Source organism: Calliphora vicina, chromosome 2 (assembly GCF_958450345.1).
Source record: "Calliphora vicina chromosome 2, idCalVici1.1, whole genome shotgun sequence".
Lineage (NCBI taxonomy): Eukaryota > Metazoa > Arthropoda > Insecta > Diptera > Calliphoridae > Calliphora > Calliphora vicina.
In genome coordinates, this window is record NC_088781.1 from 103984895 (window position 1) to 104012312 (window position 27418).

General features: G+C 30.2%; 1 protein-coding gene across 1 annotated transcript; it reads left to right on the forward strand.

Annotated features, from left to right (window-relative positions):
* The first annotated feature begins 544 nt into the window (after positions 1-544).
* On the forward strand, positions 545-26198 carry cyst (cysts). The gene is made up of 3 exons (XM_065502698.1): positions 545-763; positions 20525-21515; positions 22391-26198. Exons 2-3 carry the CDS (start codon positions 20606-20608, stop codon positions 26053-26055), a joined length of 4575 nt encoding a protein of 1524 aa, XP_065358770.1. The 5' UTR covers positions 545-763; positions 20525-20605; the 3' UTR covers positions 26056-26198.
* Positions 26199-27418: the final 1220 nt, after the last annotated feature.

Here is a 27418-nt window from a genome sequence, read left to right on the forward strand (position 1 = left end):
AGAAATATCTCTAAGGATGGCAACACTGTTTAAAGCAACTTGCACTTGTTGTTTGTTTGTGTGTTTGTACAACGGAATGAAGTAAAGAAAAAATTGTGAGCCGTGTAAAAAGAACAGATTAATTATCTATATTTTTTAATTAGATTACGGAAAGACAAGCTTTTTATAAACAAATAAACTGAGACAATTAAAAATTTGACTGTGTTTAGCACTTGAAATATAGAATGCAAAAGCATTAAGTGAAAAACTCTATACAAAAAGAAAATCTCATAATGAATAGAGAAATTTTAATGAATTGAAAAAACAAAAACGAAGAAAAAAACAAAATTTTCACCTTTATTTGTTTTATATACTTATATTTTTGCAAACAGCCGAATAGACAAAGCAAGCAAAGCAACATAATTATATTGGTAATAAATTTTTGAAGTTATACTTTTGTTTATTTTATATAATTTTTATTTGTTACCATTTTTGTGCATTGACGAAAGAAAAAAAAATAATTGAAAGTTTGTGGGTTGGAATTTGATGTACAACGTATTGTGTGTATGTTTGTGCAGTTCCTCATCATTTGTGTTCCTCATGACATTTGTTTGTGTTTGTGGTGTATGTGTAATGGAAGCAACAAATGCCAATTTAAGAAATTAACAAAAAAAGAAAAGAATTGAAGACACACAAAAAAAGGGAAGTCAGTCAGTCAATCGTCATTTTATTTATACATATTCAGTACAACAAAAATTAAAGTAGAATAAAACAAAAGAAACAGGTGAGTTGTTTTCCAAAAAATGCTTACGAGGGTTGTTTGCATCTTCTTCAGATTGTCTCATATGTACATTTTATTCTGCTTGCTGATTACAATTAATTTATATCTATAATAGTTTTTGTTTGAGATACTATGACACAAACATTGAATTTTAATGCTTCATCTTTTTTTGTTTGTTTAATACTTGTTTTCCAGTAATTAAAATTCGATACTGATTGCTAAAATATTGAAATTTAACCATTGTATTTGTCAAGCATAGACAGGGAGTTAAGAAAGAGCAGGCAAACATTTTTACATTTCTGTTCTTATAACACAGTGCTACAAAACTTTCCGAATCGGAATGGGATGAAACTAAAAGCAAATGAAAGTTAACATTATAGTTAAGTTAATGAACTAGATTTTTTTTAAACGCATTTGAATTTGGTGATTTTGGATCGCTGCCTATCAAGAAAAAATCATTAAAAATTTTATAAAATAACGCTTATTTATATACACATCTGCTCAAAATAATAGATACACCAAAATTTATTTTTTAAAAACGAAAAAAAATAATGGTATATTGTAAAATTATAAAAAAAATTCAGTCAATTTTTATTTTAGTTAAAAGGAGAGTAAAAAACAAAAACAAAATATTTCATAATTAATAATAAATATTATAAAGTAAATTAAATTTCTTAAATTTCGAAAAATTTGGTGCTCATAATAATAGATACATTTTTAAAAAATCTTATTAAACAAAAGCTAATAAATTTTATCTTAAAAAAATTAGTTTATTATTAAAGTAAAGCTAGTATCCAGTATATCCACCTTTGTTTTGTAAAACTTTCTCCACTCTTCTGGGCATACTGGATATCAAGTTCTGACACTTCTCCAATGGAATCTCGTACCATATTTTTTGCGTTTTCTCCCATAAATCGTCTTTATTTTTGAAAACTTCCTTCGAAAGCCTTATCTTTAATTCACTCCACAAGTTTTCTATTGGGTTTAAATCAGGGGATTGGCTGCGCCAGCTTAAAACAGGTACGTTATTCTCCAAGAACCAGTTTTTAACTAATCTTGAACTATGTTTTGGGTCGTTGTCCTGCTGGAATGTCCATATTAATGGCATATTTTCCGATGCATATGGAAGCATTACGTTTTCCAATATGTCTCTATACCCACTAGCATTCATGGTATCTTCTATTCGGAATATCGGACCAACACCATTCCATGAAAAGCAACCCCAAACCATTATGTTTCCCCCGCCATGTTTTACCGTCTTTTTTGTAAATTTAACGTGGAATTCTTTTCCTTTTGGTCGGCGTACATTTCTTTGGCAGTCGTTTCCAAACAAATTTATTTTTGTTTCGTCGCTCCATAAAATATTTCTCCATTTTTTTCGCCTTCACACCCGGACCATTGTAAGTGCTCTTTAGCAAATTCTAATCTTGTCTTGATATTTTTTTGGCGCATTAGTGGCACTTTTCTGGCAATTCTTCCCGGCAATTTAGCTTGTAAAAGACGACGACGAACTGTTTGTGAACTGATTTCGTTACATAGCTCCGCAGAAATAGCTTTCGATGATATGAAAGGGTCTTTTTTAACCATAAGGACGATCCGCCTATCTGTTTCTGGCCTGGTTTTCTTTGGTCTACCGCGAGTTTCTCTTTTTTGTTTTTTAGATAAAGCATTTTGGACAAAATGTAAAGATCTTCCTATGCTCTTTGCTATTTCCCGTAATGATTTTCCTTGATTTCTCATCGTTTGAACAATTTTTTTCTCATCTTCGGTACAATGATGATTTCGTCCCATTTTCTTCAAAAGAGTCCTATTTTTTATAAAATTGTTGCTAAAATTTAAATTATACTTACTGTTTCACGTAAATAGGAACAAAAAATTGCACAAAAAAAAATTGTATATAAACAAATTACAAATTACTGATGTGTATCTATTTTTATGAGCAATAATTTTTTGTAATTCAAATAAATTCGTTTTTAAAAATCAACATGAAAGCAAATAGTTGCCAGATTTTTGACTGACATGACATTGCCAGATAGAAATTTTAATAATATGATGTATTCTTAACGCTTGCGAGGAAATTTTCAATGTTACCGCCATTTAAATTTTTTCCAATTAGGTGTATCTATTATTTTGAGCAGATGTGTATATTACCCTGTAAAATTGTGGTATCTTACAGTTTTTGGGGTCGAGAAATCAATTTTTGATATTTATTATTACCTAAAACACACGCTAGATGACGCTGCATAGTGGTATAGAAAATAAAAAAGAAGTGTTGTCGAGTTAAAGTTTTGAATTAGGACCACATGGGCCCACCAAAGGCGCGGGCAGGGGTTACCAAATTAGGACACCTCGGGTATACATATCGCACTTGATCAACAAGAGGGTATTAACTCAAAATTTTGAAAATTTCACTTTTTTCAAGAAATCAACGAACAACATCAATATCTATCTACTGTAAACATTTCGACGTATTCCGATTACTCTTTCATCTCGAAAACAACATTTGAGACCATTTTCGTGATAATGTAGTGACTACTTTTATACTACAAAAAGGTATTATTTTGATTTAATACAAAAGTTGAAATATAAATTCATCGTATATTTTCATATAAAAGGTATTATTTTGAGTTGAGCCTTTATTCCAGTTAAAAATAATCAAATTGTTTTATTTATATTTGGTTGTATTTTGAGTTGATAATGTTTTGTTGATAAAACTTGTTTTACTTTATGATTTTAATTCGAAATATGACTCTTTTTATAATAAAATTGTTCACATTTTTTCAGAAAAATGGTATTAACTCAAAAAACAGATTTTTTTGCAATAATTGGAAAAATTTAAAAGAAAAACAATGTAATTATATTTTTAAATCGAATTTATATATGTACTATTATGTATTCAGATTTTCAAATTCTCTTAAAATGTAACAACAAACAGTTTTTATCATCTACTGAAAATTTTAAAATTTTGAGTTAATACACTCTTGTTGATCAAGTGCGATATATAGTATCTCCTCGTCGATCACTACAAAAACATCATCTTAGCTATCAATTAACTCTTATAGCATAGGACATATTCGCATTTTTACCCACCCTACTCCAGTTTTTTGATAACAGCGGGTCCAAATATTTCCCGATTTCCGCCATTTTCTTTCATTGTACTAAAAACAAATGTATATGTCAAATAATATGTCCAATGTTATATGCATTTGAATTTAAAAAAATTAATTTTTCGCTTGTTTTTTGGGAATAAAGTAGTTTTTATCATCTTTAAGTTAATAAAAAAATTTCTAGAAGATTATAAAGAATTTATACTTTTTGAAAACTTAACTTAATCAAATATCTATGAAAAAAAAATTGAAAATTGTTGATATTGAGGGGACATGGTCCCTACAAAATAGCCTAATTTTTATTAATTAAAATTTGATATCAAAATATAGTAGCCCATTTTAGATGTCCTAATATTTTCATAATTATTTTGTAAAGGTTCACAATGTTAATAAACAGTACCATATTATATATCCCATTCCCATAATGATCAGAACATTTTTAAAATATATGAGAAATTTACTATTAGAGTGCAAGCTTGATTTTCGCGACTAATCAAAAACCAGACCTACAGAACTAGTGTTTATAAACCGGATAACCGGTTAACCGAAAAACCGGTTTTTCTTTGAAATCTCGGTTTTTTGCGAACCGGTTAATTTAAAATGTTGATTTTCGGTTAACCGGTTTATCCGGTTTTTATCACTCGGTTAACCGGTTTTTAAAATTTTGACTTAAATTAATAAATCTAATGTTTTTGTGCATTTTTTATATTCATTGTGTACACATTATATCAAACATTCGGTCTGATTTGAAACCTATACTGCTGATTTACAATACAAACCTCTTTAGATTAATATTTTTAAGAATTACAATTATTCTAAATAGTAGAGGATGATCAGTTTACTGAAAAACTTTTTCAGAATAAATTGCACATATTGAAACTATTAAAAATTAAATTCCGCATAATTCTAGAAGTTAAACTAAATTTTAATAATGATTCATTATAAATTTTGTGATGATTTTACGAAACGTTAAATTGAATTTGATGTACATACCTTCTTTCAATAAATTTGACTTCATTCGTGTGTTTTGTTCTTAAACTTTTACTTTATTAATCATTTCGTTAGCTTAGTGTACAAAGTCCAATTCAGAAATATTGAAATCCATGTTTTGGAATCTGATAATGGAGTTTTATTAGTTATTTGGTATGATTTATAATAACAAATAATCACAGCTAAGAAGAAGCGCGTTTGCATCTTATAGGTCCTTTTTTGGGACTTGTAACATTTTCTGTATTATATAGAAAATTCGAGGTGATAATAAATTTCAAAATTATTAAATATTTAATTAATTTTACATTTTTTGGTTGAAATTTAATGAAAAAAACAATAATTAAAACAAGTATTATATATTTAGTAACATACACAGAAAAAATTATATTTCAATTCAAACATATATCCCATATTGAGCTGGTTTCAATTATTTCATAATTAAATCAAGTATTCATTTGCTCAAAAACTAAATTTCTTGATATTTTCTATTGAATTTTGAGTTTTGAATTTGATTATTTTGACAATTGAATATAAAATTTTCGTTATTGGTTGAATTTCAAATACAAAAATTATTGAATAGATAATTTTCGTAATTGAAAACACATTTTTGTTATTTTAATATAATAAATAATAAATAACAAAAATGTGTTTTCAATTACGAAAATTATCTATTCAATAATTTTTGTATTTGAAATTCAACCAATAACGAAAATTTTATATTCAATTGTCAAAATAATCAAATTCAAAACTCAAAATTCAATAGAAAATATCAAGAAATTTTGTTTTTGAGCAAATGAATACTTGATTTAATTATGAAATAATTGAAACCAGTTCAATATGTGACAAATATTTGAATTGAAACGGTTTAAGAAATAGTTTTTTCTGTGTATGTATACTCAATTCCATTTGACGGAGATAATAATTTTGAAATTTTTACAAAATGGACTTTGCACTTTTGTATATTTATAGTTATTTAATATTAACCATTATTCCTGGCTACTAAAAACTAAAAATTTCAAAGTTGTGTATACTTTATTGGACATTTAATGTTTTCTACATATATATGACGGTTAACCGGTTTAACCGGTTTTTTCGATGTCGGTTAACCGAAAAACCGGTTTCCTAAAAAATGTCAATTTTCGGTTAACCGACAAACCGGTTTTTTAAAAAGTCGGTTTTTTATAAACACTATACAGAACCCAAAATTTTATTGAAAAATTGTATGTAATTTTTAAAATTAGAATTGTTTTTATTAATATATTTACATTTTTAAAGAAATTGGAGATTTTCAGTAGCTTTTTCGTATAGTTTCATTATGTAGTTCATATATAGTGTTGTTGTCGGCTTATCATTTTTTTCCTGTTACCTGTTTTTCGTAAACTGTCGCGATTATCGAACAATGTTATATAGAGCAATGTAGAGTTAAGTCGTCGCGATAACAGAGCCTTCGTGATAATGAGAATAATTAAATCATTATCAATGTTTGACATCTAAGCTTGAGCTATATATGAATGCTTGCAATTAAATAAAAGAAATTATTAAATAATCATAATAGCCATTGATTTTCAAAGTATTTTCCAATCGCTTCAAATTACACAATCAAAATCAAAATTTTATGGATACCATGGTATGTTGGAATTAAAGGGAATGAACACAACGATTGTGCTGCAAATAACGCTATATTATTTCCACTACTATTTAAGGTGCCACAATGCAAAAAACTGTAACAAAATTAAAAACAAAAATTATTTTGAAAAGCAAAAGGTAATGGCAGAAATAAATTCATCCTTATAAAGAAATTAACCATGACCATAATCCAGCAATTCTTCCAACCAATACTACCGCACAAATTAACAGATTGTACAACAGATTATGAATAGACAATATACATCTTACCCACAACTACTTAATTGCGAAATCTCTCCAACTAATTTGCAATTCTAGCCGATTACCTCCTACTACAAAACATATCCTCAATGAATATTCGGACAGAGATTTGATATACAGAGATACATATACTTAAATTTCCAAAAAAAAAAATCAAACCGTATGGTTAGTTTTTGTTGTTGTTTTGTAGTGATGAGTTAAAGCGCTTAGCCCAATTTATCAAAAGAAAATATTCTTTTCACGAATCAAAAATATGTCGTATAGTTAAATAGTGGCAATATCCATACTGTTCATAAGGACTTAGAGTGCCCTGATAGACTAGACGATAGTGTACTGGAATATCAATCTGAGGGTTGCGGGTTCGATTCCCGTCAGAGACTCTGGGTGTATCTGCAGATAAGCAAAACGCTTCGCAGTTTGTTTTTTTTTTTTTTTTTAAAACTACGAGAAGATCGAAAAATAAGGAACATTTTTACGAAATATCTCAAAGCTGTTCCCAGAGAGGCAAAAACTGATATTCCAAGAATATGGTCTCAGGAGCTACAGATGTACTAAAAAACCATATGTGTCATAAAAAAACCGAAGAGCTCGGATTAACTTTGCTCGAGCTCACTTGAATTAGACCCCACAACAGTGGAGAAATATACTTTGGTCTGATGAGTCAAAAGAGTTGATGTTCGACGACCACGAGGCGAAAAATTTAATCCCAGAAATATGGTTTGGGGATGTTTTTCGGGACATAGGATAGGTTTAATTCACCGTATTACTGACACAATGACGGCCACAATCTACAGAGACCTTCTTAGCCCAGTAAAGCTTCCATATGTTGGATGGAAAATGCCACTTTCTTGGACTTTCCAACATGATAATGATCCCAAACATGCGACGAAGTTTGTAAAAGCTTGGTTGCATCAAATAAAAGTTATGATGTGGCCACCTCTATCTCCCGATCTCAACTCGATTGAGAACATGAGGATTATTGCAAAACGCAATATAGGCAACAAATCATTCCGTAATGTCATCAGACTTAGAATTGCAGAATCAGTGGAAGTTACTATATTGAAAAGCTCATTTTCTCAATGCCTAAAAGATGTTCGGAAGTTATGAAAAATAATGGCTATGTATCGAAATACTAATTTTTTTTTGTATTTTCATTTAATATCTTAAAAAGTTGCAAATGTTTTGAACACTAGAAATGTGACCATTTTTTATTTAAATTCGTTTTTTATTTTTAGTTATTTTATAAGATTTAGTTTTCATTAAATAATAAAAAACTTTCAAACGTTTTTAAATAATTGGAAAAAATACATAAATTATTTTTATTCTAAAAAAGTTCAAATTGTAAAATAACTTGTTTTCCCCTAAATAAAGTTTAATTCATTAATTATGTATCTTAAATGTTTAATTAATGTTCTACAGTAATATAAACTCCCGTAAATCTTATACCAAAACAAAAATCTATTGAAAATTTGATACGATAAGTTCGTCCAAAGCTACTGTCAATTTTAGAGAAAAACCGTCTGTCAGTTCCAAAATTTTAAAACGAACTCTGACCAGTTTCTGATAAAACTTTGGAAAGAGTACTAAGGAGGAATAATTTCCTTAATGGAGTGCCAAGGAAAAAATCGTATTTTAAATTAAAAGTGAATCGCGACCTTTAAGGTAAACATATTGAATTGTACATAAACATTACATATCGAGGGCCTATTTTTAAAACACTCTATTTCAAACATTTGATTGTCACGAAAATGACTTTTTGATGGTAAAATATTCAGTAAAACAGCCCTCATCTATATTTTGCTCTTTACTGCATATTTTTGCATATTTTGCGTTTTATAGCATGTTTTTATTGCATATTTTCTTTAATTTGTTTTCTAAATATAATTTTATTGCTTGTATAGTAATTTTTCATTTCTATATTTTACAATTTTGTTAAGGTCCAATGATAATTTTCTTATGCTATTTAAAAAAAAAATATAGTACCCATAATCGACTTATCTTCATTAAATTTTCATTGACTTAAGGGATCTTAGTTTCCATATATTTGAATTAAATTAAAAATATTCACACACAAATATCAAAATTTAACAAATAGTAAAAAATACATAAAAAATTAAAAGAAAAGAAAATGGGCAACTTCTTAACAAATTGTTGGATACATTTAAAAAAAACGTAAGGTTGCTTGAGACAGTTATGGTTGGGCATTGACAGTTTACCACTAATGTAAAATTAAACAACTTTTCAGCAAATGTTCAGAATATTAAGATCCATCGAAAATATCACGTTCAAAAATATCGAAAATATCATGTTTGTTACAAATTGTAACAAAGATATTAGGAAATCATTAAAAAACAATCAATTGATGAGAAAGGAAGAAACATAGGAAATGTCACGGTATTTTGAGTTCCAATAATAAAAATGCAAAAACGATTTTTTTATTTTTCCGCAGTTTTAAAGAAACAAATCATTTCACTATTGTAAGGCTTTTTGAATTAAATTTTGGAAGTAAAATTTATATGTTAATCTTCATATATGATAAATGCTCCAAAATCCACTGTAACTTTTTACCAAAAAATTACAAACGCTCCCTATAGCGATTTTGAAACATAATTCAAATGATAAAAAAGTAGATTTTAAAGCTTTATGTAGAATAGAAACATTTCGAGAATTTCTTAATATCCTCTCCCTACAATATGCAACTAATTACTAAACAAATTTTTATTTACTTCTTATATTATTTTTAATAAAACATTGAAATCAAACAATAACCAACTATTTTTAAGTGCATATTTTTTATATTTTAAGAGCATATTTTTCGTTTTTAAGTGCATATTTTATGCGCATAAAACTCTTTTTTTAGAGCATATTTTTGGTTGCCCTGCTCATAACAAACATATTTTTTTTGCTGTTTTATTTGCATTTTTGTTATTTCTCTATCTTATACAATTAATTTTTACCGAATGCAAAACTCTCTATCTTTTCAAATAATTAATTTTCAAATACATATTTGTTTGGAATTATTTGTTCTTGCAATTCATGTTTCTTACTAATTTATGCATGCTGAATATGAATTTTACATTTTTCAATCATTTATCTAAATAGCGAATGCCGATTTTGAATTGAATTACCATGGAAATATTTTATAATTTATTAAAAATAATAATTAATACTCGAAAAACACAGTTTTTTGGCTCTCCTGAAAAGTTGTGTTTTTTAAGATAGAGTGTTTTGAATATAGGCCCTCGATATGGTAAATAAAATAAAATCAGTGCTCTAGTACACTGAAATCGTTTTTGTTAAGAAACATAAAATCAACTATAATAATTGTCTTCAATTGAGCATAGATGGGGGTAGTGCACTAATTTTGCAGTTTGCACTAATACTTAGTGATAGTGCAAAATTAGTGCAATCATTTTGTTCATATTTAGTGCTGAGCCTCACTAAACATTAGTGATAGTGTGTTAAAAAATGTTGCACTCAAAATTAAATTAGTTGATTTAAAAAAATGCAATCATTGGTTTATTGCAACTTTTTTGTATGCACTAATTTGAGTGCAACTTCAAATTGTGCACTAAATTATTAAGTTCAAAATGGTTTAAGTTTATTCCTGTACACTAGTTTAAAACTTAATACTAATATTTCATTAAAAATAACAAAAAATATTAAAAATTTTTATTTTTCGAATTTGGATTCAATAATTTCATGACTACTCATTTTTGAAAATTTAGTGATATTATGTTTAATGCAGCCTTTTTTTGATTGCAGGTTAAAATTTTGCACTAATTAATTGTTGTGCAGATTTTTGCACTAAATCTTCGTTTAGTGATAGTTAAAAAATTATCACTATCACTATTTTTTTTAGTGCTAGTTAAGAAATAAGCATTATCACTAAAGCTGATAAAAAATAGTGCAAACTAATTTTTTTGCAATTTTAGTGAGTGATGATTTCAATCAACATTTAGTGCACTACCCCCAACTATGCAATTGAGGCAGATTTTGGTGTTTGAAACTTGAAATTTATTAATGGTAATATGGAACAGGAAAATATATAAATTCAAATGGACTTTAGATTCAATTATTTAATTAAAAAAAACATTTCACAATAATGTACCCTGGAACGTTCAAATGAAGATTCCTTATACCAAAAACATTTCCTTTAAATACCCCAGTTCCAAAGTTCTTGGCAGTAATCCTTAAAAATGGCTCTAAGCTAACTATATGCAATATCAAATATTATTTTCGAAATACAACTTGATAAGAAAAACTAGTATCCACTAGTACCAGGAAAAAAATATTTGGAAATGTGTGTGTGTAACCAAGTAAAAGAAAAAGTTAGGTATTCAGTACAACCTAGAAACTATAAGGATCAAATATATGTGTCTATATATAAGTATTAGTCACTCAGTTTGCAATAGATGACAATGTCATCAATTCCAATACTAAAACACTAATAGCGTATGTTATGAAAAATAAAACACTTAACATAAATTACGCTCTAAGTCTTAGAGTCTAAGAACACAAAATTATGAAATATGACTAGTGTTTATAAACCGGATAACCGGTTAACCGAAAAACCGGTTTTTCTTTGAAATCTCGGTTTTTTGCGAACCGGTTAATTTAAAATGTTGATTTTCGGTTAACCGGTTTATCCGGTTTTTATCACTCGGTTAACCGGTTTTTAAAATTTTGACTTAAATTAATAAATCTAATGTTTTTGTGCATTTTTTATATTCATTGTGTACACATTATATCAAACATTCGGTCTGATTTGAAACCTATACTGCTGATTTACAATACAAACCTCTTTAGATTAATATTTTTAAGAATTACAATTATTCTAAATAGTAGAGGATGATGAGTTTACTGAAAAACTTTTTCAGAATAAATTGCACATATTGAAACTATTAAAAATTAAATTCCGCATAATTCTAGAAGTTAAACTAAATTTTAATAATGATTCATTATAAATTTTGTGATGATTTTACGAAACGTTAAATTGAATTTGATGTACATACCTTCTTTCAATAAATTTGACTTCATTCGTGTGTTTTGTTCTTAAACTTTTACTTTATTAATCATTTCGTTAGCTTAGTGTACAAAGTCCTATTCAGAAATATTGAAATCCATGTTTTGGAATCTGATAATGGAGTTTTATTAGTTATTTGGTATGATTTATAATAACAAATAATCACAGCTAAGAAGAAGCGCGTTTGCATCTTATAGGTCCTTTTTTGGGACTTGTAACATTTTCTGTATTATATAGAAAATTCGAGGTGATAATAAATTTCAAAATTATTAAATATTTAATTAATTTTACATTTTTTGGTTGAAATTTAATGAAAAAAACAATAATTAAAACAAGTATTATATATTTAGTAACATACACAGAAAAAATTATATTTCAATTCAAACATATATCCCATATTGAGCTGGTTTCAATTATTTCATAATTAAATCAAGTATTCATTTGCTCAAAAACTAAATTTCTTGATATTTTCTATTGAATTTTGAGTTTTGAATTTGATTATTTTGACAATTGAATATAAAATTTTCGTTATTGGTTGAATTTCAAATACAAAAATTATTGAATAGATAATTTTCGTAATTGAAAACACATTTTTGTTATTTTAATATAATAAATAATAAATAACAAAAATGTGTTTTCAATTACGAAAATTATCTATTCAATAATTTTTGTATTTGAAATTCAACCAATAACGAAAATTTTATATTCAATTGTCAAAATAATCAAATTCAAAACTCAAAATTCAATAGAAAATATCAAGAAATTTTGTTTTTGAGCAAATGAATACTTGATTTAATTATGAAATAATTGAAACCAGTTCAATATGTGACAAATATTTGAATTGAAACGGTTTAAGAAATAGTTTTTTCTGTGTATGTATACTCAATTCCATTTGACGGAGATAATAATTTTGAAATTTTTACAAAATGGACTTTGCACTTTTGTATATTTATAGTTATTTAATATTAACCATTATTCCTGGCTACTAAAAACTAAAAATTTCAAAGTTGTGTATACTTTATTGGACATTTAATGTTTTCTACATATATATGACGGTTAACCGGTTTAACCGGTTTTTTCGATGTCGGTTAACCGAAAAACCGGTTTCCTAAAAAATGTCAATTTTCGGTTAACCGACAAACCGGTTTTTTATAAACACTAAATATGACCCATTTCAAAAACATTTACAAAACTTATGTAGAACAAATGTAGAACAAAAAATTTTTAATTTTTGTTATTCTTAAAAGTGTGAGTGTTCAAAACAAAAAAGCCGTTCCTCTTGAAACTGTATTGTATTGATATTACGACTTGCTTGGATTTGGTTTTTATCATATGTGTGAAATTTATTTTTTTAACACATACTATACAGAATTATCTTGCAAAAAAATGAGCAAGGACTTAAGAAAAATAAATAAAAGAGATGAAAAAAATAAACAAACATTTTATATACCAATATAAATACAAAACAACAATTATACATTTTTTCTCTTTTTAATTTATTGTGATTTTGGTCACGGATACATATGTACTTCAGTGTTCGCAGTTTGTTCTTCATATACTATTGCAGTTCTCTGTTTGTATGCATGCGATAGTTTCTCAAACTGTGAGACTAATATTTCGAATATGTCTACATTGTATTGAATACTTAATGTTACCCAGCAGTTTTGAAAATCACAAATTATTACTTTAATACAGTATCTGTCAATAATCACTTTCTGAGTCGATTAACCTTCGCTTTCATAGTATCTACCGAGGTAGATATTTGGATATTCAGTTGTTAATAACTTACACAGTTTTTATCAACTTTGAAATTGCTTTCAGCTCAGTTATCAGAATTTGCCGAATTTTTAGAAAACAAACAAATAAAAAAAATTAAAGTAAGATTATAGAAGTTTTTTTATATTTTATATTTTTGTGTATACGGGTTTATGAATATATACCGTGGTAGATACATTCAAATTTATGATAATTTATATTGGTTTTGTTACTTAACTAGCTTTACTTTATACTATCATCAAAAATTATTCAAAAGCTTATCTTAAATACATTCAATTGCTGTCTTGTTAAAAAACACCATCGTATTTTCGGTTCGAGATTTATTTGTGCGATGCAAAGATTTGTACCCAAGGAGTTCAAGAGTAATCTACGTCCAGAGTAATATATTTCCGTACTTTGTGTGTTGTTTTTGTCATATACTTTAAGTTGCTAGGGCTGAAGAATCCAATGAATTGAAAAAAATCGCCACAGGCCAACGTATTGTTGCTCTTTTGGTTGGATATTGAGACTGATGTTTTTCCCGTATCAACGCCTCCTTTAGTTTTATTGTAAAATTGGATGACTTCAGACTGTTTTTTATGGCTGTAAAATTACTTCTTATAATATGTATTAGATACTTTGATACAAAAAATTAGTATATAAATAAAAATTCTAACACAAATTGAATGTATAAAGTCATTATCTACCCAGGTAGATACCATGAGTTCACGTAAAAAACTGTCTTCATGAAAGCGAAGGTTAAACTATATCCTTTCGTCCATCTGTCTGGCTGTCCATGGAAACCTTGTGTAGAAATTTGCCACATGCATTTGTTTCCGATCAAGTACACAGCCTATTGAAACTGTTTGAAATCGGTTCATTATTTCACTTAGCCCCCATACAAATGTCCTCCAAAAAAAGGACTTTTTATCGTTCATAAATGTTTAATTTATAAAGCTATATATACAAATTTCGCTTTAAAAATAAGTTTTATTTATACGAAGTCATGTCACCCAATTTTATGAGGACCGGTTGGTTAGTCATAGCTCCCATATAAGGAACGCTTTCGAAAATCAATTTAACGAGCATAAATATTTTAAAAATGTTGGTATCCACATAAAATTCAACAGAAATAAATCACGCATGCAAATTTCATGGCGATCAGCCATGAATATAACTTTAAGATGGTTTAAAATTTCCCGGACCTTAGTGAGGAGAGTTTATATAAGTTTGTTATTCCGTTTGTAATTTCCATAAAATAATTTCCCGACGCTATAAATTATATATATTCTGGATCCTTATAGATAGAGGAGTCTATTAAACCATGTCCATCTGTCTGTTGAAATCAATTTTCTGAAGAACCCAGATATCTTCGGGATCCAAATCTGCAATAATTCTGTCAGACATGCTTTCGAGAAGTTTCCTATTTTAAATCAACAAAATCGGTCCACAAATGGCTCATATCTCAGGAAAAAACCAGGACAACCTCGATTTTTGTGATCTATATAGTCTGGATAACTAAGTCATTATTATAGACAATATGGATATCCAATGATAGATATTTCAAAAACATTTGCAACGACGTATATAGGACCATAGTAAGTTAGTCCAACAATGGGTCAAAATCTAAAAAAAAATATTTTTTTACCCGAATTTTTTTTCACCAAAAAAAAAAAATAAAAAAACAAAAAAAAAAATTTAAAAATTTTAAAGAAAAAATTTTAAAATTTTAAATAACAATTCGAAAACATTTTTTTTCCAAAAAATTAAAAAAAACACTTTGGAAAAAAAAATTTGTTTACCTAAAAATATTTAAAATTTGTATTTTGAAGTATAATTTGGTGAAGGGTATATAAAATTCGAATATAGCTCTCTTACTTGTTTACTCTCAGAAAACCAAAAATAGAGGGATTACTTAAACTATGCGAATCCTTTAAATTTATGCTGTATTTTAGACATTTTTGCATCAATTGGCGAATCTCTTACAATGCCAAATTTTCACTAAGTCAACTTAACCGCTGGAGGAATGAAAACGAGGAGGAGTTAGTGGAACACTTTCACTGGCGTTCTATCTATTGACGATGGATTTATGAAAGATGGATTCGTTCATTCATGAATCATGACGTACGTGGGTCCTGCAAAGGTCTAGATTGGGGAACCGGAACATGATATTTTTCGTGTATCTGAAAGAGCCGGATTTTGCTGGATGCCTCTAAAAGCTAACCTTACCTATACAATTTACTTCCTCCTAGGCACGTACTTGATTAAATAACTATTATCCAATAGCCAAGTCGGTAACGGTTCGAATTAAATTTTTAAAATATAATAAATTTTTAAAATCAATTTAAATTGTATTTCTTAACCATTCCATTCATGAACTAATTCATAGGCTTAACTCCTTTGTACTTCAAATGTATTGAATTCACTCCTTAGACTCTAAGGCTTAGAGTATTAATTCCTAATTGAATCATTCAAATTATCTTTAATCAGGCCCAAATCCAGGGGGGGTTGTGAAAAAGGAGATTTCCCCCCTCAAAACCGAAAATTTTTAATATAAAAAAGAAAAATGTAAAATAAATTTGACTTTATATTCCCCTCCAAATGATTGACTTGGATCCGTGCCTGCATTAATTCAAATCCATTACAAAATTGCTTTAAAAATGTATTGAATGATTCAATTTGTCTTCAATTCAAATCTATTGCAAAAACGCTTAAGTAATTTTATTCTCAATTCATTTTGAATGAAGAGCAAATATTTTCATTAAATTTTTATTAGATTTGAATTAACAAAGATTTAACCATTCAAGGGTTGAATGAATTAATTTAAATGTGAATTAATTCAACAATGAATGAATTATATTCAAATTAAAGCCTTTGAATAAAGCTAAAGATTTTGTTTTGTTGGGAATGGTTTTATGAAATGAAATTAGTGAATTAAGCTCTAGTCGGTAATTGATCCTAAATGGTTGCCAGAACTGCAGGGTAATAACACAATACATATACATACATAGATACATAATAAGTATGTAGTGAACGCATTGTACAGCCGATTTGAGTTGTCTGCTTACAAACGAATCCACAGTTCAGATTTATGCTTTGAAGGCAAAAGTCGTATTCTCTCCCTTAAATTTTTTTACAAAAAAAAAAGTTCTTAATTGTTAAAATGAGCAACAATAAAAAACCAAAAAATTTTGAAAGTTGTTGTTGTTGCTTTTTATGTAGAAACAATAAATTTATTTGTTACAAACACAAGCCAGACTGAAAATAAGTAGTGATGTGGAAATAAAATACGAAATTAATCTTTAATAAAAATTTATTTTGGTAAGTTATGATTATTTGTTTTACATTAACTAACTTCTTGTTCCACGATGTCGAAAGAAAAATGAGTGGACAAATTTTGTATGAAAAACACTCAGTTTTTAAAATTCTTTGGAATAAACTTCATAAAAAATTTGTTCGAATCATTATTCTTTCGACAGTCCCAGGATGCACTAAATATGGTGAAATCAACAACACAGCTGATTTTTATTTATTTATTTTGAAAGTACTTGTGTTTTGTCAAACTGAATTTGTTTTGAAAAATAATAAATTTTATTTTCAAAGAAAAAAAAATTTAAATCAAAAAAACATGAATGAAAATGTGAATAAAAAGATTTCATATAATGAAATTTTGATAAAGCACTATTATTGTTCTTTTTCAAAAATAATTTAAATTTAACAGCCGTTTTTTAGTTAAATGCAAAAATAAAATTTGTTTATTTTTTATTTGACAAATTCAATTTTGACAAAACCTATGCTCTCTTGTCAGCAAGAAATATTGTGTTTGTTGTCGAAACGCTCTCACCTTACTTATTACATCGTGGACATTCCTTAAATTCATAATATATTTGAAATACGAGTATACAATCAAAATTTAAGCATAATAATTTAAAGCAATTTTAACCGGTTTGAAATTATGTTTGCAATATAGAATGCATGTTTTTTTTTGCCATAAATTCTTATCGGGTGTTTATTAAGAACAATGCAAATTCATCAAAACAAATTGGGGCAATATGTTGAATTGCAAAAAAAGTTTGGGTTTCATTTAATGAAATGCAGCTTTTTGAAAATTCGTTACGCCAAATGTGATTAAATATTGTGAAATAAATTAATCAAGATCTTTAGCGCTTTTATATATTTGAGTTTGTAAAATATGAAGTATTATCAGTGAAATTAATTTTTAGTTCAATATAATTTTACATTTAATTATAATAGAAATGTTGTGGCGGCCGTAGAACAAAAATTCCATTTTTTCAATATTTCTCAACTTTGATGGAAAATAAAAAAAAACTATCCATTTCTATATTTGCCATATTTTCAAAATAAGTTCTTTGGTCAGTCCTTTACCTAATGCAGCTGCCTATTCTTGCCCCATTTTTTGCTAGAGGTAAAATTTTGAAAAAAGACATGGTTCCAAAAGTCACATCAAAAAAATTTTTTTTTTAATCGTTTCTGTAATAATTTTAAATCATAAAAGCCTTTAAAAAGAAAAATAAAAAATTTTAAAAATTGATTTTTCCACAAATTTCAACTTTGCTAACCCATAAGTCCCCATCCATACTGTGAAATATTTGCTGCAAAACATTTGAGTTTGTTGATGAAAGGGGAAAGAGGAATGGAAAAGGGTACCCTGTTTCATGTACATGAAGTTTTTGTTGAGTATGTCATCCACATTTATTCGTTCTTCACTGTGTGGACACGAATGCAGTTTCAAAAGAGAATTTAAAAATGTTTTGCAGCAAATGTTTCACAGTGTGGACCGGGACAAAGTGACATAACCGTGAAAAATCAAGCAAAAACATTTTGTTCAAAAAAAATATTTTTTTTAATCTTTTCTGTAATAATTTTAAATCTTAAAAGCCTTTAAAAAGAAAAATAAAAAATTTTAAAAATTGATTTTTCCACAAATTTGAACTTTGCTAACCCATAAATAAGTAAGCGCCTGAATGGCGTAGAACCATTTTCAAACACTCATTACATAGGCTGATCAATTATCTATCTTACAAATTTTTTGATTATCTCATTTGGTCCAAAAGTCATGATTTTTGCAACGAAAAAACTCAAATGGCGGCACTGTGCGACGATCATAATTTTTTGTACCAAACAAAAAATAAACAAAAAACACATTTTTGCAATAAAAAACTGATACAAAAGGATATGACCAGTTGTTGTGCTTTTCCCATTTTAAATTTGTTTACCTGGTGGTAAAAAATTAAATCCTTAGCTATAAAAAACACAAATATTTACAAATTTAACAAATTGAAACTTTTTTTACCTGTTTTTAATAGAAAATTCTTATTTGAGTTTTTTTTTTTTTTTAAATGGCTACACAACATACATTTAACACATGGCGTTATTTCCCATCAAAAACATGAAATTTAGCGCAACAATTAAAATGAGCATCCAAGAAAAAATAGAACAAAGTATAAAAGTTATTCGCGACGCTTAAAATTATATTCAAAACGAACCACTGAATTCAATTGACGAAATTATTCGAGCTTCGGCTTCTTTTTTGAAGAAATAACATCCGATGATGCCACCAGCGTGCAAACCGCTGCAAGCGTTGCATTTTTCTGGATGTAATGGAGTCTGTAGGGTCTGTAGTAGAAATTGCGCGAATCGATGACTGCGTTTCAAAGTAAATTTGGATAATTTGGTCAAATCATGATAATACAGAGTATACTGATCATAAATGTCAAAAAGTGAGCGCAGTTTGACAGAGCAATAAGGAAACATAGTTTCCCCGCATGTGTTCATTATTTTGTTCCACTGTGCAATACATTTCATATGTGCTATACATTTTTAAACTAAATTTTCCATACAAAAATGTTTGACCTTAAAAAATCACTTTATTGTTTTTTTAATATTTTTTTTTTTTGAAACCACTTCAAAATTTATATTAATGATAACAAAATGTCTCAAAATAACAAAAGATCAATAGTTGCAGTATGTTATTATCGGAGTCAAATATAATTTCAAGTAAACACTTGTTAAATGCGAGCTCATTGAACTCAAAAAAATTTAAATATTTGTGGGAGCTCACATTTCACAGTATAATTTTCAGCTTATATTTACTTGGGATATGAGTCATTTATTTCTGGTAGATGAACACCACAAATTATACAGATATGAATAAGCTGGTTTCAATAGATAACTGGCAAAAGAAAATGTCAAAATGATTGTGGTTTGAAAAGAGGCACAAATATATTTCACACTTGTTGCCTATTGAAAATTGTATTTTTTTTCTCTCGCTCTGTCACAGCCATTGAAAACTTTTTGACAACTGTCATTTGTTGCATATCTGTAATAATCTGTGATGAACACTTTTAGTTTACATACATACTATTTTTGACAATTATTTATTATTAAGTGATTGAAAAAATGTTTGTTTTCAATTCCAAAAATGTTGAATTTGGACAGTGAAATATTCTTAAATTTTTGTTTAAGAATAATTTTAGTTTTTATATATTTTATTCGTGTTTGAATTAAATGCAGTTAATTTTAACTAAAACTTTGTTTGTATTATTAATCCTAATGCTAATGAAACTATCTCTAATATAGGAACAATTTCAAAATGTCTTATTGTATTTGCCCGAAAACCTCTATATGAATTTGTTTTAAACTTCATTTTAAAACTCATTGAATATAGAAAGAATCACAAAGCGCAAAGTCTTTTTATATTGCAAAATGATTATTTTATTTTTGTATTTTCAAAGTACATTGATTGGAATTTTTATTCGATAACTACTAAATTGTTTCACAAGCAAAATGGTAGTTATCAATGTGTATTAAATTTCGAATGAATATTAATTAAATACAAATTTTCTATTGTTGTAATTGTGCTTTCAAAAATAAGGTGAATGGTGAAAGTGAGAACAGGAATAACCCTGATTATTTATAATTAAATTTTTATTAACAACAAAAATATTAATACATATATTTTAAATCTCTTCATTTTAGCACAGATAACTAAGGAACAAACAAAGATTTTGCTTTGTGTTTTATAATAATATAAACTGTTTGCTGTTCCTATAACTTAATATGGACAACAATGATGCACAAAGCATTAATACGACAACAGCAGCGGCAGACGATAGTGACAATGATGAAGTAACGGATTTCTTAAACTCCAACTCTTCCCCAAATGCTATTACACCTTTAATTGCTGCTACTTTAAATACTACCACTACAACTTCCATATCTACTACTGCAACAACTACTATTGCAACTGCTAACCTAGATACTACAACATTTCAGAATCTTGTGGATAGTTCTAAAACAAATCTAAATAATATAACACGTTGCAATACGGTGGAAAGTCAAAATTATTGTATACCTGTTATCAATACACCACCCAACAACAATCAACATTCCTCTCGACATTCCGGCATCTTGTCATCTTCTTCGAACAATAATAATAACAACAACAATACTTCCAACTCTCATATTCAGCTGGCAGCAGCAAAAAACGACAATAACATGATTCCCATCATAAATGTTACACCTCATAGTCCTGCCAATGTCTCGAAATACAATAACATTTTCGAGGACACTCTCAGTCAATTGCAGAATATACGCGAAAGTGTGGTGCAAATGAAAAATTCCTCATCTCACATGAACGATGGTTTGTCTAATTATGGTCTTGTAAATGCCGCCATTTTAAGTGCATCTTTGCCCGATCTTTCGGCCACTGGTAATGGTGTGGTGGGTTCGTCCGGTTCTGGTCCTTATGGACCACTGGCTGCCCACTTTGTTATGTGGTCACCGCAGCAGCAACAACAGTATTTATTAAATGCTGATCGACGTAAATCATGGACTGGCATTGATGATCTAACAGCTGGTGGAGATTGTACGAATAAAAGTGTTAGTCTGTCGAGCTTGGATAGTGAGGAACAGGAAACGATAAGGGTTACAGAGCAGAGAAGACGTTCGGCTAGGAATAGCACGGGTGGTAAGTTATTGTTTTTTTTTTAAATATAGTTTAATTATAATTTCACAAAAGAATTATTTTTACTTTTCACAAACGTTTGAAAAATGTTTAAAGAACATCGTTAGTTGTCGATAACTATCAAACATTTTGTAAAAAAATAACATTAAAATCGATAGTTAGCGATAACTATCTTACATTTTCTAAATAAAATCGAAAGTTAAAAACTATAAAAAAAAATTCTAAAAAAATCGATAGTTATCGATAACTATGACAAATTTGCTAAAGAAAATCGATAGTTATCGATAACTATCAAACATTTTGTAAAGAAAATCCATAGTTATCGATACTTATCAAAAAATTTCTACATGAATTATCGATAACTTTGAACAATTTTCTAAAGAAAATCGATGGTTATCGATAACTATGAAAACTTTTCTAAAGAAAATCGGTAAATCAAACATTTATTAAAAATTCTAGAGAACAAGTGATCGCTTGCTGGCATTTTTCTAGCGGTGTAGATAAATTATTATATTTTCTTACATACAAATGTAATATTTGTTTTTTTTTGCTACTCATACGTGCTTTCCTTCTATATTATTATCAAAATCAAAGATTAATAAATATTTTAAGCACCAACCCCTTCAAGATAAAACTATGATACTAATGTAGTATAATCAAAATTGAGTCATACAAATAAAACTCAATGCTGTTCCAGTATATTACACTCAAAATATTCACTATCTACTATATCGTCACCAGTATTTATTTTTTTTTTTTTAATCAATGCCTTTGAAAATTATCATTATCAAGTAAATTAGCAATATTTTAAACAAAAAAGAAAGAGTGAAAAATGTTTATAATTTGTTCTTATTTGTTTTCATGTCATTCATTTGCAGGTATTTCAACGCACTCTTTGAATGAAGCAGAACTTGCAAGAGATTTTGAACGTATTGCAGCTAAAAGAAGTTTGGCCACCGAGATAATTAGTCGCATACCTTTACAAAAAAGTATTTCCACGTCTTCTATTGTAGCCAAGGAAGATATTAAGGCTATTGCCAGACATCTAACAGACAGCGAAGATGAAAATCAAAGTCTACTGAGAGCACATGCTAAAATAGAAGTGTACGATAACGTAGAGAAGAGACGTAAACGTGGTTCTTTGTTTTTCCGCAAGAAAAAAGATAAAACAAAAATGAAATCAATTGGTGGTCAAGTGGCCAACTGTGATGTTTGTGGTGTCAGTCTGTCGTTGGGTACGCTCAAGGACCATCAGCTGGAGTGTAAAGGAGGCAGCAGTGGTGGTAAGAAGGGCAGTACAGCTGGTATTGTGGGAGGTTTAACTAAAAAATCCGATAAAGGCGAAATGACTCAAGACTTTTATGATGGTCCCGAACAAAATTCCAACTACAATGATGATAATACACCTTTAATAAGGTCAGAATTTCTGAATGATGCTCCCATAGAAGCTCACGACTTAAAGGCCGATCCTGCTTTGGGTATATGCTTGAAAGAGCATGATTCTTGGTCTCCCGGCATACCAAAGGATATATTGAAGACACTTAAGGACACCCAAATCAAACGACAAGAACATATTTATGAATTCATAATGACTGAAAAGCATCACTGTCAAACGTTGTTGGTCATGCAGAAGGTGTTTGTGGAAAGTATGGAACGTTATTTCCCAGCCCTAAATTGCAATAAAATGTTTCCTAGACTGCAAGAGCTAACGGAATTGCATTGTGGTTTCCTTAAAAAGTTAAGGCTAAAGCAAAAAGAACACTTTGTGGTGGATTCAATAGCCGACATCTTATTGGAGTTTTTCTCCTTGGAGAAGGCCCAACATTTGCGCCTGGCTTATGGGGAGTTCTGTGCTAATCATCGTTCGGCTTTGGAACAATTTAAAGCATGCATGACCAGCCGGGATCCCACGTTCTCCGAGTGGTATAAGCACTGTCTGACCAATGCTTTGCTAAAAAAGAAGGGCATACCAGAGTGTATATTGTTTGTAACGCAACGTTTAACAAAGTATCCTCTGCTAATAGAGCCGCTGCTGAAAAGTGCCCGAGAAGATAAGTTAGAATGTGATAAACTGCAGCATGCCTTGGCTTTGGTTAAGGAGCTTTTGGTGGATGTGGATGCCTGTGTGGCCGAAAAGGAGCTCAGAGAACGCCAGATTGATATCTACAATCGTATAGATAATAAATCATTTGCTATTTACAAAAACAAACCATTCCGTAAATCAGATGTGGGAGTGGAATCGAAAAGAAGACTTAAGTTTGAGGGCTTGGCCACCTTAATGCAGGGAAGATCTAAAATGCAATTGGTTTTAGTGGTGGTGTTGACCGATTGTTTGTGTTTCCTAAATGAAAATTCAGCCCACAACAAGTACATGTTTTTCACGCCCGAACATAAGGCCGGAGTAGTGCCTCTGCAAAAACTTTTGATTAGAGAAAAAGCAGGCACCGAATCCAGAGGCATTTATATAATTTCATCGAATCCCTTATTTCCAGAAATGTACGAACTAAAAGTACAAACGCCTAAAGATAAGAATGTCTGGATACAATCCATCAGGCAAGCTGTACTCGACTGTCCCTCATCCGATGTCATTGAATCGGAGGATTTGACGCATGAGGAGAAACTACGTATAGGGGTTAATAAACGGGAGATAATAGAGAAAATAAGACAAAAGGATATAGAACAGGCTATTTTACTGGAAGAAAAGATTCTTTTGCAATTGAATCTTATACAAAAAGATCAAAAACTCTTCCCGGAACAACAACAGCAACAAGATCAACAACAGCTGCAACAAATATCTAATGCCAGCAACATGAGTGCTGCTCAATTTCTAACAACCTTTGGCTCTTATAAAGACCTGTCAGTAGGAGCCGATTGTGATACAGCCGAATTGTGGAAGAAGGTGTTAAATACCGTTCAAGATATAACACAATTAGCATCTACCGTTTATACGGCAGCCACAGGGCAACCGGTCTCTAGATCGGTTAGTTCGGTGGGTGAAAAGCACAGTGATACATACAATTCTCCCACCCTGCCAAAGCGGGCCGAAACGTTTGCCGGTTTTGATGAGAAACGAGCAAAAAACAACTTTCCCTGCAGAGCCGATAAAATGGGCACGTTACAAGTATTATCGCCACGTCTGCAGGAATTGGAAGAAACTAAAAAAGAAACCAAAAACACTTCAATAATATCCACACTACTGGCTACGGCCGGCGGGGAAACAGACTCTCAAATATGTGATCAAATAATCGGTATTTCAACGGCCAGCGGCGGCCTAGCTGTAACCAAAGATAATAATTTAGCTTTACTACAAGTTACCCACAATCTACACACCCTACTCTGTATTATTTCACAACAAATGACCACCATACAATCCCTACAACTGCAATTGGCGCTCTACCGCGAAAGTCCCCGCGCCTCATACACACACAACGATCAGTTGGAGGAATTGAGAAATTTACAAGATAAACTGCAGGAAGAAAAGATAGCTTGGATGCGCCAGCGAGAGCAGCAAGAACAGGAATTGAATGAGAAGAAGGAGTCGCTCGATAAAATGCAGGAGCAGATTAACACCCAGCAAGAAGATATCAAGCAGCAGCGAGAGCAGTTGTATAGAAAAATGGAAGTATTATCAAGCCAAGGACTACTTATCTCGCCCAATACACCACTTAATATTTCTACACAACTCTTGCAAACAACAGCAGCAAATAATGTCAATGACGTGGACAATGATGTGCATGACTCTAACAGTGCGTCAAATATGCATGATTTAGCAACAATGACAAATAGTTGCACACCTGCTACTAATACATCCGCAACACCCACGACAGCTAATGTGGCCAGTACGGTGGATAGGCGTAAGGATAAATGGCGCACGGCTTCGACAATATCAAAAACGCCGCCGGTTAATCTACTAAGTGCAACTAATGCCCCAAAAACCCAAGCAAATGTGGTTAAACAAAAAATACCCATGAAACTGTCATCACTCTCATCAAGCTCATCCAATTCCTCATCTTCAGCAGCGGCTAATGCTAATGCGGTTAATAAAGTCGATAAATCCAATAGTTTTACCACCAATAACCATTACAACTCTGCCTCTTCTGCGGGCATAACTCAAATGTTTCCCCTTAAATTAGCCGACAAACGGGTAACAGCCAATGTCAACTCTTCAACACCTTTAGCCCCACAACATTCGCGAACTGGCAGCTCTCCGGCCATTATACAACATCCCCAAAATACGGCAAATCTAACCTCACCACCAACTCCCTCGTCGGCGGGCGTTACACGCACCGACTCTTCGGCAACATTTACTTATGGCCAACGTTATTCACTGGGATCAGCAAATGCCGCAGTAACAACTACGCCCACATCCAGCCGCATCATTTCACATACAGCAGCGGGTCAAACAAAAATACCTCATATGTCAAATGCAGCATCAACATCATCATTGTCATCCTCTTCAAATCCTGCAACTTCCTCGTCTACAACAACATCAAATCGTCCAAATGTTCAAACTAAGCCCGAGGAGGAAGAAATTTATTTTTGACGTAAGTTTTCTAAAGAAGTTGAAATATAAAATTTATAATAATCTATCAATTTATCATAATACTAAGAAGGGCTTAATCGATATGTTTAAATAAGTAAATATCATAATATGATACATGCATATGAACATGTATTGAGTTGTAAGCATTGATACGTTTGTTCTTTAGGAAAGAAAATTTAATTTCACACAATTATTTCACTTTTTTTCTTAAGTATAAATTTATTTTAACACATTGGACATAGTCCACATTTAATCATTTATGTTTGTCTTTTAGGGCGGCTTTTTTATTTGAAGATCAAATGCCAATTAATAATCAGTTTAGTTAATTTAAAAAATAAATATAATCTAACGTTAATCCACTTTGATGTTTTTGGGTTCTAGGCAGGAGGTCAATCTGGTACACCCAGGTTGGCTGAATGTAAAAAACAGAAAGCTATAGGTGGTAGTGACCTAAGCGGCGAGGTACCTTTGGATTTCTACCCAAGTACCTCAAGAGAACCCAGGCACTCCTCCTCAATGCGATGATGATGGTTGGTACTAATGTCTTGTGTAGATGAACGCTCAGCGTTGCTACTCAAGACTGTTGTCGCATCATTGGGCGAGGTATGGTCGGGATCTAGGCTTGAGGTGGTATCGGTTAGTGAGATAACCCGAAAGCCTAGATCCATAGCTAAAATTCCAGCTGAGCCATCCAGCCCGGAGGAGATCTTGGAGATCCTTCATTGCTGTAACTCACAGCTTCCAACTCACGATTGGAAAGTTGTTAAGATTACGGACGCTGAGGGGTCTTCTAGAAAGATGATCGTTGTCCTCAATAAGGACACTTTGGGGCCGCTAAGGAAGACACAAGGAAAGGTCTACTATGGTTTTGGTACGATCAACCTGCGTGTCTACCGTAGCGACAACAAAGGTGATACCCCCTCAGATGATGTCAAACCCATGCTCTCGGAAGAGTGCATGGATTGCATTGACGCCGCCGATCCAACTGACATTGAAGAACTGGTTGGTACCTTCTTTGAACGGATGGATGAGGCGGTGGACGAGGACGCCCTCCCTTGACATAAAAAAATTATAAAATATGCCGCAGGTATTATCTATGTTAAATTTATTACACACTTTGGTTTATAGTTTGGCTGGATCGCCTTGTAATGATTGAGGTTTTAAATGAGTAATAACTTGGTTGGTTAATCAAAAGTAAATCTTGATTCTTTTGTAAAGTTTAAGGTGCCATGATCGCCAGTAATGTTTATTCTCAGTTTTAAAGTGTAGTGCTTTGGTAATGTTGTTTTTGTAGTCGGCAGAGTTTGCCTTTGACTACTCTATGCATTTGCAGTTCTTACCTTCGTAAGGGCAAATGGAGACT

Coding starts and splice junctions, on each gene's coding strand:
- cyst (XM_065502698.1), top strand. CDS start 20,606: ATGGACAACAATGATGCACAAAGCATTAATACGACAACAGCAGCGGCA. Junction 21,516..22,390: donor GGCTAGGAATAGCACGGGTG/GTAAGTTATTGT, acceptor ATTCATTTGCAG/GTATTTCAACGCACTCTTTG.